Source organism: Podarcis tiliguerta (genome assembly GCF_965153285.1).
Source record: "Podarcis tiliguerta genome assembly, chromosome: 3".
In the NCBI taxonomy this organism is placed as follows: Eukaryota; Metazoa; Chordata; class Lepidosauria; order Squamata; family Lacertidae; genus Podarcis; species Podarcis tiliguerta.
Genome location: NC_139536.1, coordinates 114,788,256 through 114,805,366, shown reverse-complemented (window position 1 = coordinate 114,805,366; position 17,111 = coordinate 114,788,256). Strand labels below are relative to the sequence as shown.

At 44.3% G+C, this 17,111-nt stretch overlaps 1 protein-coding gene across 2 annotated transcripts; it reads left to right on the top strand.

Annotated features, from left to right (window-relative positions):
• Window positions 1-385: 385 nt before the first annotated feature.
• Window positions 386-17,068, top strand: PAQR8 (progestin and adipoQ receptor family member 8; the record flags this gene model as incomplete). 2 transcript variants are annotated; one of them, XM_083435453.1, is made up of 3 exons in its annotated part: window positions 386-691; window positions 10,000-14,497; window positions 14,990-17,068. In XM_083435453.1, the coding sequence occupies one exon, from the start codon at window positions 10,024-10,026 to the stop codon at window positions 11,080-11,082; it is 1,059 nt and encodes a 352-aa protein (XP_083291579.1). In that variant the 3' UTR covers window positions 11,083-14,497; window positions 14,990-17,068. The 2 variants fall into 2 exon arrangements, with proteins under 2 accessions (XP_083291579.1, XP_083291580.1); XM_083435454.1 differs by lacking the exon at window positions 386-691 and having other exon boundaries at window positions 10,024-14,487; window positions 14,999-17,068.
• Between the last annotated feature and the right edge of the window lie 43 nt (window positions 17,069-17,111).

Sequence of the window (17,111 nt, the reverse complement as noted above, 5' to 3'; positions counted from 1 at the left end):
AAACTGCCCCATGATCCTCAAATGAAGGAAGATATAGAAATGTTATAATAACCAGGAAGGCCAACTTGAATAAAATATTCGGGTGGGTGGGAGGCAAGCCCCGCCCACCCAATCGATCACATGATGCTGTGCACACACATCATTTGAATGGCGATGCCCATCAACTTTGGAGAGCCCGGCCCCCTGAAATATTTTATTGGGGGGGGGGCAGGCTGAAGGGATCTCGGCCCCGAGGCGTTGACTCCTATAACAAAAACAACTTTGCTTTCATAGCCTGAAGAATTTCATCATTCCCACATGACATCTGTTTCTGAGAACTGAAGTCAGCCAAAAAACAACACCCCCACCCACCCACCCCGCCCCCGCTTGTGGTTGTGCGCCTTGTCCGCGTCGCCTGGCGCGCAAGAAAGGTTTCCCCCGGCGGCCGGGCGCGCAGCTTGATCGGCCTCGGCGGGGCGAGAAGCCCCTTTCCGGAGGAGGAGCCCCGCCGCCCGAGTCCGCCCGGGCAGGAGGAGGAGGAGGAAGGGGCGCGGCGGCCGAGAGGGAGGCGCCGGCAGCTCGCCGGGCAGCTTCTGGGCACGGCGGGCGCCCCGAGATGCCCTTCTCCGGAGCCGGGATGGAGGCTCCGCCGCGCACCCCCGGCAGCTGAGCGGGCGCCGCGCATCGCCCACCTACCTACTTGCTGCTCCAGGTGAGCTGGCAGCGGGAGTGGGGGGGGGGGGGCTGTCCAGAATGCTCTCCAAGCATGTGCAGAGTGCCGTTTGTCCTCCCGCAGCCAAGCGCAGCGCAACGCTCGGGCGCAGTCGAGAGCTCCCCCACCCACCTTTTTAAAAAGCCCCCCCCAGGTCCGTTTGCATCCCGGCCCGAGGCCAGGTGAGGAGAGGGCTCCGGCGGCAGGATCCCACCCCCGCCGCATGATGCCCGTCTCTCTTGCCTGGCAGCCCCTTGGCGCTCCGCCGCAGGTGCCCAGATACCCGGAGAAGAGCGGCTGAAGGGCGCGAAGGACTTTGCGCAGAGCCCCGCCAGGGCGCTTGGCGAGGTCTGCAACGCCGCTGCGAGGAATCCTCAGCGAAGGGCGCTTGCTGCGTTTTCTTCGGTCCTCTCTGCGCGCGCCCGGGCTTGACTTTGCGCACCCGCGTGTCCGGTTTGAGTTGCCTCTCTCTTTCAGCTGCGATGCGCGGTGCCTGAAGGTGGGTTTTTGCCTCGGTTTTTCCTTAGCGGCGAATCTGGCGCTCATCCTCCTCCACAGTCTAGGAGGAAGGCGAGATGGGCTGCCCTTCATTGCTCAGAGAGCTGGTAGGGGCAGTGGTGTAGCGTGGGTTGTCAGCACCCGGAGCAAGGCAAGTAATTTGCACCCCTAACCCGTGGATTTGCGCCCCCTAACCCTAACCCCCAGATGTTGCGCCCGGTGCGGCCGGCACCCCCTGCACCCCCCACGCTACGCCACTGGGTAGGGGGACGCTGGAAGCCCTTTCTTACCCAGCTGGCCCGTCCTCCTCTACCCCCTGCAATCCTATTTTTTGCTCTATAAGACTCACTTTTTCCCTCCTAAAAAGTAAGGGGGAATGTGTGTGCGTCTTATGGAGCGAATGCAGGCTGCGCAGCTATCCCAGAAGCCAGAACAGCAAGAGGGATTGCTGCTTTCACTGCGCAGCATTCCCTCTTGCTGTTCTGGCTTCCGAGATTCAGAATATATTTTTTCTTGTTTTCCTCCTCCAAAAACTAGGTGCGTCTTGTGGTCTGGTGCATCTTATAGAGCGAAAAATACGGTAATTGCAGGAGATCCCACTCGAGATTACTGAAGTAGGATCACATTAACTTGTTGGTGCTCACACGGGGAGTGGGTGGGTTAAGAGAATAGACTCTCTATAATCTTTCAACACAGCCCCATTGAATTGAATATGGAGTATTGTTTCTTTAATAATTGCCAAGAGTGCAATTTTGATGAGGGAGATGAAGGGAGGTTCCCTTGCAGATTTCTTCCTGGATTATCTAATTGCCCATCAAATGCCACACACACAAGACCCAGGAATCTCGAGGAGGCCTGGGATGCCTAGATTCTTGTTGGTATGCAAGAATCAAGCGCTGGTTGAAAAAGGAACAGGTCAGTTTCCCTGCTTCAAAACTCACAGCGAAAGGTCCTGGGTGAGCTGTGTTGGCAGCCTAACTTGTCTCTGGGCGCAGATTTTCAAACCCCTGGATGGCTTGGGCCTGTTGCCCTGTTATTGCTTGCACAGAGGAAGTCCAACCTTCAAAGGTTTATAATGTCATTGGTTAGGTGTGGCAAGTCTTCAAAAGGAGCGCTGTGGAGGGAACTGGAGAAAAGGAAAGCGGTGTGGTTATAAAAGCATCTCATGTGTACAAGCTGCAGAATCAACAGTGGTAGAATTTACACAAGAGCTCTTACAGTTTATTAAGTTAATTAGGATTAGTGTGCCCCTCCTAGTAAGGGTAAATGTTAACTTCTTCACTTCTCCATAAACAGTATAAGAAGCCGCATATTTGGCTGAAAAACTATGCAGAGGAATCTCCTCCTCCTCATGCACTTTTGTTTTTAAGTTATTTTGGTACTTAGATTAGTAGTTTTGTTTTTCTTGAGTCAATTTTGCAAATGGGTAAGGAATTACAGCCTTTCAGCAAAGATTTCCTCTGTTTATTTGCGGATTTAAAGTTTTTTCCCAGCTTTTGTGTAAATATAAATACACTGGATAACTTATCTTTTTACTGGGTTTTTTTTCTGAATGCATAATGCTTTTATATATTTTTTGTTGTGGATCGGTCATCTTATGGAGCTCCTTTTTCTCACACACTTTCCAACTCCGTCTCCTGCTAAGCCCTTACCACAATTTCAGGCATAGTGCAAAAATTAGGAATGAACTAACTAATCAATTATTTCTCCAGCTACAGTCACTGACAGGTTCATTCAGCCTCATTTCTCCATTAAGATGATTTTTTAAATAAAAAAAACTGCATTAAAATGTGAATCTAAATATGTATTTCTAGAAATACCCACCACTAGATATATTTTCTCTCACAATACTAATCTTCAAATACATTTTGATATATCTTTTGAGCAGAGAACTGTGCCACCATAATTGGAGAACTGCAAGCTGCATTCTGATCCACACATTATTCCAGGAGGTGTAAGTCAGGTCAGCTAATACTGGAATTAAAGTCCTATTGTATAGGTTATTCCCCCGAATAGGTTATTCCCACTCTCTGCTGGAGCTTGCAGAGGTCATAGAATTGAACTTAGCCTGTGCCAGCTTCTAGCAGTGTTCGCTCATATACAGCATTTCTGTTAATTCAGGCTTGATTGGCTTTCTGCATACTATGCAATCACAGTTAGCACTGGAGTGTTTGCAGTGGATTCTGCTACATGCAGCTTTGCATGAGAATGCATGCGTTCAAGGCCCAGGGATCAGCAACCTTTTTCAGCCGTGGGCCGGTCCACTGTCCTTCAGACCTTGTGGGGGGCCGGACTGTCTATATTTCGAAAAAAAGTATGAACGAATTCCTATGCCCCACAAATAACCCAGAGATGCATTTTAAATAAAAGGACACATTCTACCCATGTAAAAACACGCTGATTCCCGGATTGAGAAGGCGATTGGGCCGCATCCGGCCCCCGGTCCTTAGGTTGCCTTCCCCTGGTTCAAGCCCATCAAACAAATGAATCGTTACAAGTTGGAAGGGGTGCTGCCAAAGCCTTATGAGGAACGGTTGAGGGAGTCAAGTATGTTTAGCCTGCAGAATAAGAGACTGAGAGGAGATATGAGAGCCATCTTCAAATATCTCAGGGACTGTCACATGGTCCATTCCAACTCAACGATTGTGATTTTATGTTGTGAACCACCCTGAGACCTACGGGTATAGGGCTGTATACAATTTTTAAATTAAATGATAAATAAATAATAATACAATGCTGTGGTTTTGTGATCATAACTGCTGTATTTTGCCCCTGCTTCTTTGCTGTGTCCTACTAGGAGTCCTTGAGGGATGCGGGTGGCACTGTGGTCTAAACCACAGAGCCTAGGACTTGCCGGTCAGAAGGTCGGCGGTTTGAATCCCCGCGACTGGGTGAGCTCCTGTTGCTCAGTCCCTGCTCCTGCCAACCTAGCAGTTCGAAAGCATGTCAAAGTGCAAGTAGATCAATAGGTTTCCGTGCGCTGCTCTGGTTCACCAGAAGCGGCTTAGTCATGCTGGCCACATGACCCGGAAGCTGTACACTGGCTCCCTCGGCCAATAAAGCGAGATGAGCGCTGCAACCCCAGAGTCAGTCACGACTGGACCTAATGGTCAGGGGTCCCTTTACCAGGAGTCCTTATCTGCTACTATTTTGTGATTTTAGGCATCTGTACTATTCCTATGTTTTGTAGCGGCCATTGCATCACACACAAATAAAATCAATCTGACCTCCATAGAAAAGGTTTAAAAATAATTAAAAATTTGGGGGAAATAATTTGCCAGTGTACTGCATCTAACCTTTTTCTAAACTAGAACTCCTTCAGACATTTTGGGGGGAGTATTACATAGACACCCCCCTCCCCCAAATGCCAAGCACAGCAAAACAAACATACTGATACTTCTGGAAACACATTTAAAAGTAAAAACAGTGGACTATTGAACCATAGAAATGCCGAATTCTGTACTCCCTGGGGGCACATGAGCATAACTTTGCAGATGGGAGTATATGAGCTCAGTATCCTGTTTTAGTACTGCAGTCAGCCAGATGTAATTGAGAATTGGTTTCCCAATGCCAGATGTATTATGCAAAAGACACCTTACAGAATGCTAGGCAGACCCATCTGATAGATGGGTCTCCTTTCTGTTTAAACTGACTTAACAAGTTTTAAAAGTTTTAAAAGCTCTTGCAGCTGTGAAGATGAGCTTGAAAGTGTGTGGTCAGTGCTTGGTGGCATTTCAGAAGCTGTGTGGAAGGACTCGGGGGGGGGGGGTGATTAGGGGGGAAAAACCTGGGTGCTTCCCAGCATTATCCGGAGTATTCTGGCTATAGCAACACCCATTTTATCCTCACGTTCTTTAATACGTGCTAGTTGTGCCTCCCCCAGTCTCTTTCATTTGCATCGGCTAAGGTTACTCAGACAAGTTGCACACAAATGCTGTTATTTGGGAGTAGCCAAAATAATTCAGCTCTCCGAAGGATAGAGGGTAAGCCGAGGCTGAAATAGATGCCCTGCGAAATGAATATAGCTGTTCAGCAAACGGCTGCGCCCACGCAGAAATGAGAGAATAGAAGCTTTGTGGAAGTGAAACAGTGAAGGCTGCTGACCTTGGATTTTTCAGTCTGTAATGTTAATTGCTTGCTGCTTTGTTCATCATCACCACATGACTGCTGAAAACTGGCAAGTTGTTCTTGTTTGCTAATGTCCTGGAATTTTCTCAAATGAAGGATTCAATGAGCGCTGTTGATTTTTAAATATTTTTTTAGCTTGTTTTCCAACTCTTAAGTGTTTTCTTGATGTTCAGATATTTTCTGAGAAATCTTGACTCTTAATTTAACTCTTCTAACACCAATGTTTTCATCAAGACACCACAGATGAACTTGTTTTGTTCTACATATCCAAGCAGCATGAGATGGTTATCTGTGGTCATGGGAAGCTTGTAGAAGAGATTTTCTTAGTGTAATTGTGATAAAGAAAATGTGTCTTTTGCACCTGCTAATAATGAACTGGGGGAGTTATGTGGCTCCTAATAACACATTTAGCATCGGTTTGGACCTTAGTACTGAATGGAAACTGTGTGGAAGATGCTGGCATTACAAAGCGAGAAAACAAGTGGATAGAACAAAAAACAAATGAAACCAATGGTTAACCATAATCATCCAGACCTTTTGATTTTGTGTTGGGGGGGGGGGTGAAGTTGAGTATGGCTGCTCTTTCTATTTCAGGGAAAGATGAAACAGTGAGTTCTGAATTAATTTAAACTTCAAAAATAGTTGTTTTGAAAAGGAGCTCTGGTTGAGGTGGATGTGAAAATTAGGCTCCTTTTCACTGGAACTTCGTTTTCAACAGTGGAGGAGTGGGAATGTGGTAACATCTGTGAAGTGGGTGGAGAAAATCATTTGACTTTCACAGGAGGGAAGAGTTAGCAAATTATTACGTGCTCAGAGGGCCTTTTTCTCTTCCCCTTTCCTCCTTCTTCTTTTAAAAAAACATAATTTGCTGCTTGAAGCAGCTAGGAGTAGTGACTGCTGCTACACGCTTTCAAAACAGAGCAAGAAATCACCATGTGCATTGGACTGAGGGGGAGTGGGGAGATGGCTGCCTTGGCTATTGTAATTGTAAGCTAACTATCCGCCCTCTTGGAAGTCCATCTTCCTCATTGGATTGTCCAGCTCCTGCTCCTGCTCTTCAGGAGGGTTTCTGCACAGGCAACAACCTTTGCAATTTAGCTGGGCTGATGCTTATGACCTGGCCTTAGTAAGATGCCAGCATGAAGCAGCTGGAGGTGTGATACAAAAGCAAGGAACAATAGGCTGCCAGCTTTTGTTGTTTAGTCATTTAGTCGTGTCCGACTCTTCGTGACCCCCTGGACCAGAGCACGCCAGGCACTCCTGTCTTCCACTGCCTCCTGCAGTTTGGTCAAACTCATGCTGGTAGCTTCGAGAACACTGTCCAACCATCTTGTCCTCTGTCGTCCCCTTCTCCTTGTGCCCTCCATCTTTCCCAGCATCAGGGTCTTTTCCAGGGAGTCTTCTCTTCTCATGAGGTGGCCAAAGTATTGGAGCCTCAGCTTCAGGATCTGTCCTTCCAGTGAGCACTCAGGGCTGATTTCCTTCAGAATGGAGAGGTTTGATCTTCTTGCAGTCCATGAGACTCTCAAGAGTCTCCTCCAGCAGCATAATTCAAAAACATCAATTTTTCGGCCATCAGCCTTCTTTATGGTCCAGTTAAGAATGCCAAACAATGAGGCATGCTGAGAGGATCTTGCCTTCAAAACTGAGGAGCACAATGATCTTTAATAGTTGCTTATCTCCCCACTGGGGTGTTAGGGGAGGGGTAGTACCTCTGGTGGGGGACATGGCCTGCTCCTTCTGGAGTGACTTGTCCTCCTTTGACCCACAGCTCTCTCTCTTTTTAAAAAATATATTTATTAAAAGTTTTTTAGTTACAGAAAAAAAGTGTAAAAGAAAACAGAAACAATGAAAAATTTAACAAACAATACATCAAAAATAAGAAAAAAAGAAAAAGAAAAAAGAACAATACATCAAAACAGCATAATAAAGAGGAAAAAAACACACATCCAAATTCCATATCATTATCTTTCATTTACTTGTTTCCTTGACTTCCTCACACCTCCCTTTTTTGTATTCTAGTTCAAATTAGCTAATTCAGCAAATCCTTTCCCTCTTTCTCAATTTTTTGTTCTATAATTTGTCTTAACATAATCTAACTTTAAATTTTCCACTTTAGCCCATTAACAATCAGTTTTTGCTTAATTCTTTATCACATTTCTGCTAAAACCATATAACTTCATTCCAGTATTCTTCTAACATTCATTAATTTTTCAATATTTCTGTAAATATACTTTAAATTTTTTCCAATCTTCTTCCATCGACTCTTCTCCCTGGTCTCGGATTTTGCCAGTCATTTCCGCCATTTCCATGTAGTCCATCAGCTTCATCTGCCATTCTTCCCGGGTGGGTAGATCTTGTGTCTTCCAATACTTTGCGATGAGTATTCTTGCTGCTGTTGTAGCGTACATAAAAAAGGTTCTATCCTTCCTTGGCACCAATTGGCCGACCATGCCCAGGAGAAAGGCCTCTGGTTTCTTCAAGAAGGTATATTTAAATACCTTTTTCATTTCATTATATATCATCTCCCAGAAGGTCTTAATCCTTGGGCACGTCCACCAAAGGTGAAAGAAAGTACCTTCAGTCTCATTACATTTCCAACATTTATTATCGGCCAAATGATAGATTTTTGCCAGCTTGACTGGTGTTATGTACCACCGGTAAATCATTTTCATTAAATTCTCCTTTACGGCATTACATGCCGTAAACTTCATACCTGTGGTCCATAACTGTTCCCAGTCTGCCATCATAATGTTATGCCCGACATCTTGTGCCCATTTAATCATAGCAAATTTCACCGTTTCATCTTGAGTATTCCATTTCAGCAGCAAGTTATACATTCTTGACAAATTCTTAACTTTGGGTTCTAACAGTTCTGTTTCTAATTTTGATTTTTCCACCTGGAAGCCTAATTTTTTGTCCAATTTATATGCCTCCATTATTTGATAATAATGGAGCCAATCTCGCACTCTGTTTTTCAATTTTTCAAAACTCTGCAATTTTAGCCTGTCTCCCTCTTGCTCCAAAATTTCCCAATACTTCGGCCATTTGGCCTCCATATTGAGTTTTTTCAATGCCTTTGCTTCTATTGGTGACGACCATCTGGGGGTTTTATTTTCTAACAGATCCTTGTATCTTATCCAAACATTAAACAATGCTTTTCTAATAATATGATCTTTAAAGGCTCTATAAACTTTAACCTTGTCATACCATAAATATGCATGCCAACCAAATACATTATTAAAACCTTCCAGATCTAAAAGATCAGTATGTTCAAGAAGCATCCATTATTTCAGCCAGCAAAATGTGGCTGATTCATAATATAGTTTAAGGTCTGGCAGGGCAAATCCACCTCTTTCTTTAGCATCTGTTAATATCTTGAATTTTATTCGAGGTTTCTTGCCCTGCCAGACAAATCTAGAAATATCTCTCTGCCACTTCTTGAAACAGTCCATTTTGTCCACGATTTGCAATGTTTGAAACAAAAACAACAGCCTTGGCAATACATTCATCTTTATGACAGCAATTCGGCCTAACAGTGATAGTTTTAAATTTGACCATATTTCTAAATCCTTTTTCACTTCAGACCAGCATTTTTCATAATTATCCTTAAACAGGTTCACATTTTTCCCAGTCATATTAACCCCCAAATATTTCACTTTCTTAGCCAATATTAATCCTGTCTCCTTCTGAAACTTTTCTCTCTCCATCGCAGTTAAGTTTTTCTCTAAAACCTTGGTTTTCATCTTGTTTAACTTAAAGCCTGCTACCTGACCAAAATCCTGAATTAATTCCAATGCTCTTTTAGTACTAGATTCTGGCTCCTGTAAGGTCAATACCAAATCATCAGCAAATGCTTTCAATTTGTACTGTTTAGCTCCAACTTGGATACCTTTAACCGATTGGTCCCTGCGCTCAGCTCTCACCTCAGGCTCCTAGAAGCTGTCAGAAGCCACACCTCCAAAAATGGCTTCGACTGGCCGGCTAAACCAGGTGAGGGAGCTGATGGGTCTCAAACCCTCTCTGGGCTCCAGCTGATTGAGTGGACAAGACCAAGAGTGGGTCCAATGGTCAATAAGGTGGATTCTGCACATTCTGTGGAGGGACATGAGGTCAGATGGGCCTCCTCGATGAGCTACCTTCCCAGGTTGCTGAGCCCCTTCAGTTTCCTTTACCGCACCTCCTTTCTGACAGGCATCATGGTAAGAATGCATACGTTTTAAGTCCATTGGTTCCTTAGTTTGCAAGATCTGTGAATGGGAGTGGGAGTCAACGAATGCATTCCATCAGCGGAAGCCCTGTGGAAGTGCTTCTTCAGGAGGGCCCTCTGCCCCCCAAATTGCCTCAGGGAAGTTGAAGGAGCTTCCAAAACTGTACATGGAGGATCATTCCCTCTGAGAAGCTGAAACACTTGCCCAGATGCAACCATCGCCTTAGCTTAATGTTGAATTCCTCCTAGGATGTGTGGTTGTTTTCTTAAAACAAGTTTAACAGCAGCTTTGCACAGGGGAGGAAGGTACACACAGAAGACTTGAGTTCCACCCTCCTTGCTCCTGCCTTCTGTCCATACTTCTTAGATATTGTGTGATACACAGAGACTATGAAATATCTGCCTCCTCTTATTTTCAGTTTCTGCTCTTGCTAATGGCTTCTCTTCCTCTTTTCGCTTCAGGGATCCACAGGACCTCGCCACACACTTCAGCAAAATGACAGCCATCCTGGAACGGATCAGCACCTTGTCCGTCAGTGGGCAGCAACTCCGCCGACTCCCAAAGCTCTTAGAAGAAGGCTTGCCCAAGATGCCTGGCACCGTCAAAGAATCCGATGTCCCCCAGCTCTTCCGGGAGCCGTACATCCAAGCTGGGTACCGCCCCACGGGACAGCATTGGCGCTACTACTTCTTCAGCCTCTTCCAGAAGCACAATGAGGTGGTGAACGTCTGGACCCACCTGCTGGCAGCTTTGGCTGTGCTGCTGAGGTTTAATGTTTTTGCGGAAGCGGAGGAATTGACTTTGGAAGTCCAGTCCCTGCCCCTCTTCCTCTTTGTCCTCTCCTCCGTCACGTATCTCACTTGCAGCCTCTTGGCTCATCTCTTGCAGTCCAAGTCTGAGATGTTCCACTACACCTTCTACTTTGTGGACTACGTTGGGGTCAGCGTCTACCAGTATGGAAGTGCCCTGGCCCATTTCTACTACAGCTCTGATCAAGCCTGGTACGACAAGTTCTGGCTCTTCTTCCTGCCGGCAGCTGCCTTCTGCGGGTGGCTCTCCTGCGCCGGCTGCTGCTACGCCAAGTACCGCTACCGGCGCCCTTACCCCGTCATGAGGAAGGTGTGCCAGGTGATCCCAGCAGGGCTGGCCTTCATCTTGGACATCAGCCCCGTGGCGCACCGTGTGGTCATGTGCCACCTTGAAGGTTGCGAGGAGACGGCTGCCTGGTACCACACCTTCCAGATACTTTTCTTCCTCGTCAGTGCTTATTTCTTCTCCTGCCCGGTTCCCGAGAAGTACTTCCCAGGTTCCTGCGACATCGTTGGCCATGCCCACCAGATCTTCCACGCCTTCCTGGCCATCTGCACACTCTCCCAGCAGGAAGCCATCTTCCTGGATTACAAGAACAGGCAAGACATCTTCCGCAGGCGGCATGGACCCCTCTCCGTCATTCTGTCCTGCGGCTCCTTCTTTGGCTTGGTGGCTTGCAGTGCTGTCACCGCACACCTCCTGCAGCGCAGGATCAGGGTGCAGCTGGCCAAAAAGGAATCCTGAGGGATCGCCGTGGGGACAGGGCTCAGGCCCGGCCTGCTTGAAGGAAACCAGCAAAGATGAGACTGCGTATAAATACTGTATATAAGTAAATTAACAAAGGGAGTTGCCTCTATAAATTATAAACAAGGAATTGCTTGCAGTCTGGAACTACCATAAAAAAAGCTGCCTTATGTCCTAAACATTTTTTTTTTTTTTTACTGCAGTGTAACAGTTGCTGGCCAAAGAAGCTTTTTAGGCAGATGTTTCTAAGTTGTCCTGCTCTGAGTTACCTGCTGAAATTTGTATGTATGTCAAAGAGAAGTGGGAACGGATAAATAATATAAAAGGGAAGTACTACGGAAATGCTCATTTACAAAGGCACAATTCTAACCGAAATACTAAATCTGTGTCTGTCACAATGGATGTCAGGGTTCACGTACCTGAAAACCAAAAGTAGGTGTGTGTGTGTGTGTGTGTTTGGAGGGAATCCCTGCATATAGCAAAGTAGCATGTCAAGGAGAAGACCAGACCAGACCAGACTTCATCCACCTGCCATGCTACTGCAAGAGTTCTGTTTTTGTTATGGGAGGCATTTAATAGTTTGAATTGCTACCTGCAACTGGAGACAGCACATCATAAATACAGGTTTGTGAACTCAGGAGAACTGGGTTGTAGATCCAGGTATATGGTGAAGATTGACAGGGTTCAGGGACATAACCCAATTTGGTCTGTTCCATTTTAATTACCTGTGGCCTTGAGGCTTGAACTTCCTCCTGAGTTGTAAATTTCAGGAATAAATATTTTACATGTCAGTAATAGTACAGATAGTGCAAACAGGAGTAATGTTTGGTCTCAGTGATCTGTTTACCGCTCTGATTTAGGTATTTGTGAATTCACAGCTCTTTTGTGGGAGAGAGTGAGCCACCTTTTCTTCTAGTAAGATGCCCTGTACTAGTATGTCCAAATTCCGTTTTTCGTTTGTGGGTTCCTGCTTGTTTAATCATAGCAAACGATTCCCCCATAGCAAAAGCGAAACCTTCCTCTAGGTGTGTATCCTCACCCCAACACCTCTGTCCCTCACCTCACCTCCTGAGTTGGTGAAGGGGAAGCAAGGTAATTTTATCTTGCTCATATAATCTGTGGGCTCTCACATTTTTTCTTCCGCTGTTGAGATGTTTCAGATAGTGCAGCCGTCTTCCCTCTGCAACTTAATTGAAGGATCTTGGGATGTGGGAAATGGGAGGGGAGAACATTTCAGCAGAACAGATACGGGAGAAAGGGAGGGGTGGGAGTCCATTTTGATGGGGTTCAGCTGGCTGTGAAGACCGGTTTTGACAGGAGCCCTATGGCCATAAAATTGCCTGCTTTTCCATCACCCTCCTGGATGCTCTGATTGTGAAGGTCTGTAGCTGCCATCCCTCTAGAAAATACAAGATCTTTTTGTATCTCCCAAAGCCTGTTATTTTTGTGTAGCCTACTTCCTCCTCAGCCCATTTCTGTGGCCTCCACTGCACACTCCTGCTCCAATCAGCTGTCTGGGTAATGTGGTGAGACTTTCCTTCTCCCTTCTTTACACATAGCCAGAGAGGGGCTGGCGATGTCTTCCCCACGCCTGCAACCTCTCCCCACAACTCCAAAGAAGCCGTCTTTGTTTGTGCAGTGGCTGCCTCAAATGTACACACCTCCTCTTAACCACATAATTAACGTGACTTACGTTTTGAAATCAGATGGAAATTGGTTTGTGGAAAACTACAAGATAGATATGGATTGTAGCTAATGTTATGTACACACAGCTTCAAACACCAGCCATGGGAACGAACTGGAACCAGAGTAAATGTCATGTGTACACAGGCAGCCTAAGATAGTGGAGCTTCAAATGCCCCATTCACTTTCAGCTGTTCCTGCTATCCTTCTACTCCGCACGGGGTGAGCTCTGGGACCTGTGTGTCTTTTGAGAATGAGATACAGTCGTACCTTGGAAGTCGGATGGAATCCGTTCTGGAAGTCTGTTCAACTTCCAAAACATTTGAAAACCAAAGCACGGCTTCTGATTGGCTGCAGGAAGCTCCTGCAGCGAATCGGAAGCCTCTTCAGAAGTTTGGGTTCCAAAATAAGGTTTGCAAACCAGAACAATCACTTCCGGGTTTGTGACATTTGGGAGCCAAAACGTCCGAGTACGAAGGCATTCGGGAGGTACCACTGTAATGGTATTGAATTACTACCAAGGTACCACTGTAATGGTATTGAATTACTACCCCAGTCTTGCCCACCTCAAAAGGACACACAGATTTACCCTAATCATTGAAGGAAGACTAGTTAGGTTTACAGATTTACAGATGCACCAGAATGAGGCAGTAAAGTCCTGAGATGATAGGAGTAGACTGTATCACTTTAGACTGCATTACTTATATATATATATAATCTTTAAATGCACACACGTACTACCTAGAATGATATAGCCGTCTTGCAGTGCTAGTTTAATATTTTGCACTGGTGTTTATTTTTTTAATATAATTCCTATCTGCAGAGTAGTGGGTACCATACATTCTGCTACCTAATTCTTCTCCATAAGACACATCTTGGACCAGATTAAGAATGCACTGGAGGTGTCAACATCATCTTAGATGAAGCAAGGCTGGCGTGACTGATGGGTTTTGGTTTCACTGATAGTTTAGGGACCATGGTCTTCCATCTTCTCTGTCCTTTCCATCCCATAACCTCCCTCCCTGGCTGCAGCTTCACAGTGTATTTTAGGGACAGCTCCTTTGGAAGATGGGCTTACCCGTAATGGCCAGGCTTCTCCTTTTGGAAAACGGCAGCTAATTGTACCCTAGCTTCTCTTGGACAAACAGGAACATGCAGAAATTCAGCACTAGTACCCTTCATGAAAATTTAAAACAACGATAGAGAAACACTCAGGGATTGGTAATGAGATATGGAGCCATTCTTTCGTTAGAGCAATTTGAACGCATGCTGAGCTTGACTGTGAACAAATATAACGGGAACCCAGCGAGTCTTGGGCCTAGGCAGGATGAGGCTGTGTTCAAAGCTCGGTTTCCATGGGACCTGGTTTCTTTGTTGGTAGGGAATCAGCATGAAATATTAATTTCTCCTTTGGCTTGAAGGGTAGATTTTTGCATAAAATTGACTCCTGTGCTGCTTGCTCTGCAGCAGTCAATGAGGCGTATCATTCAAACTCGGGTCACTGAGTGTAGGCGCACTTTCTACCTTTGAAGCTGACGTTCTTGCTTTGTGCGCGACTCAGAATCACATGTGTAAAGTCAGACCCCCAGTTTCCAGCAAAATGTAATTTTCCACTGAGACAACTGATAGGCTCCGCTGATAGGCATCGCGTTATCTTCTAGCATGTCGCTGTACTTAAACGGTGTTAAGCAGAACATGTGTATGTTCTGTATGTAATGTAATGTAAAACTCAGTAATAACACTCTGGAAGAATGGCAGATGAAGGTGATGGACTACATGGAATTGGCAGAAATGACTGGCAGAATCAGAGACCAGGGAGAAGAGACAGTGGAGGAAGATTGGAAGAAATTTAAAGACTACCTACAGAAATACTATAAAATTAATGAATGTTAGATTGACATCAGAGGGAGGTTAAAAGGTTATTAGCAACAATGTGGTGAAGGGGTATCGAAAATTTGAAGGTCAAAAGATTAAGAATTGATGGTTTAATTTATTAAGATAAAGACAAGGATAAGACAGAGGGAAGGGATTTGCTGATTAAACATTTGAATTGGAATACAGTGAGGGGAGGTGTGGGGAAGTCTGAGAAATAAGCAAATGTAAGAAATACTATGAAAATGGAATTGTTTTTATCTGTTTCTCTTTTTATTTTTGTATTTTGTTTTTCTCTTTTTCTTTTTTTATGTAAAAGACTTAATAAAAATATTATTAAAAAAACCCTCAGTAATAACAGTAAAAACTCAGTAATAACAGAAAATATTTTTTCCAAGCTGAACAGTGCATATCTGAAAGCCATTCTGTCTGTTGTGCCAGAATATGGCAGAACTGGGATGGATTCTGGACAGTAAGAATTCAGATTTGCACCAGGGCCCATAGGTGTGTCGTTTTCAAATGCTCCCCCTTTGTAAAGTCTAAACATCTCCCTTTGTGCCGCAAACTAATACAGAATAAAGGAATGCGGTGTATTAAACCTTTTCTCTGATGTGTTGGTTTACTACATGTGATCTTTTTACACCATTGAGCATTCAAAAGAAGGACGATTCATCCCACTTTTGCAGGCCAAAGTAGTACAGTAGTACAAAGAGAATACTCTCTGTAGATCACCTTCATGAATTTGGTGAAAATGAGTTTGGCTTATGTAGTTTTAAAAAACAAGGCATTTAGTCTTAACGCTTCTGCTTGAAGTGCACCTCTTGCGTGTTGTCACCAAAAGTTGTTAATACAGTATAAGATACTCAGATACGTGCTAAAATTATTTGAAGAACCCTTATCAGCTTGAAGTTTAATGCAGCCGATTTCACTTTTAAATTACCACAGATTGACAACTAACCAGCCAGAAAAAGGAACGCATGAAATGTTATGTTGGATATCTTTAAAATATAAGAAGGGAATTGATATGTTCATCGTTCTGAACTGGTGGACTGTATGAAAATTCTCAGTGATTTTAGACCACCACCTAGTGGTATAATAAACCAAGATTTTCTGATAGCTTTAAAACTTTGGACTTGAGATGTGTTTAACTTACACTTGAGGCTTGGCCCCACTTCTGCTTGTTCCATGCCTGGAAAGCATGGGTCTGAGCAGTTTCGCTTCTGGCCCGTTCCCTTCTTTAGCTCTAAATCAGAACCAGTGACCATCTGCAAAAAACCCAGTTGCTGTTTGCTCCAATTGAGTGCTAAAGAGCAGTTTTCCTCAGAGGCAAGCAGCAGGACAAAAGGAACTCTGAATAAGCCCTTGCAGAGCTACTTTATTTTAATTCAGTAGGAGGTTCCTTTATAAATAATAATTTGACCAAAGTTACTTTTCTATTATTATAAGTACTGTATGAAATTCTAGTGCTGTCCATGTCCCGCTCTCTGGGACTTCACAAATCACGTTCATAGCTCCTCAAGTAGTCAGTGGTTGAATGTATACTTCATACTTGGTTGGCCTAAAACCTGGTATTAAAAGTGATGACCGAGTCCCATTTAATGTATTGAAAGGTTTGTGACTGGCATCAGTGGGCCTAGAGATAAGCATGTACAAAGACTTCTGAATTACATTTAGTTTGGAAGAGCACTTTGAGGACCAATCAGGTGATTCCGAAAAGAACTTTGGTGCAATCGGTTATTCCCCAGGTCCTCTTTAGCAACAATACCTTCCTCAGATACTTTCCATAATCAGTTGCTGCCACTCCTTCTCTACATTTCCAAGGAGACTTAGCCAGGACAGATGTGTTAATTCAAAGGTTTGTTGTCAGGTAAAGTAAAACTGATTATCTTCTATAGAACAATCAGACAGAAACCTGCAACTTTTACTTTGCAAACGCCATTACGTCTAGATGATCAATAGCAATTGAAAAGGTAGGCCTATTTACAATAATTCTTGCTCACCAAGAATTGGGGGATGAGAATGTCATCTGCAGCCTCTTACATTGTTGTTCATGGGCTTGGGAAGGATATGAACTTAATAAATAAATAAATTTCAACTGTTCAGGTGTGGTGTTTAGGCAGAACAAGGGCTGAGTTATGTGAACTTATTGTTTCCAGTTCACAATTAGAGGGGCACATTCTAGGTGCTTCTGGTGTACTTATGCCTTTCAAGGGACGGTTTTTAATGATAATTTTTAAAAATACATTATAAATAAGGGAGGGGGTTGTATTTTCTTTTTTCAACCAAGAGGGGTGTTAGTTTTGATACTGCACAAATGACTTCTCCTTGTTTATCTCCTGAAGTCTGTATTGTTCGGAACATTTGCACGTTTATACTGTATTAACAAATGTTGAAGGGAATCAAAAATAAAAGTTGAGAAATTTAAAATAAATATTCCAGTCAGCTGTGTATTTTGTCACTGAATCTGAAAGAAA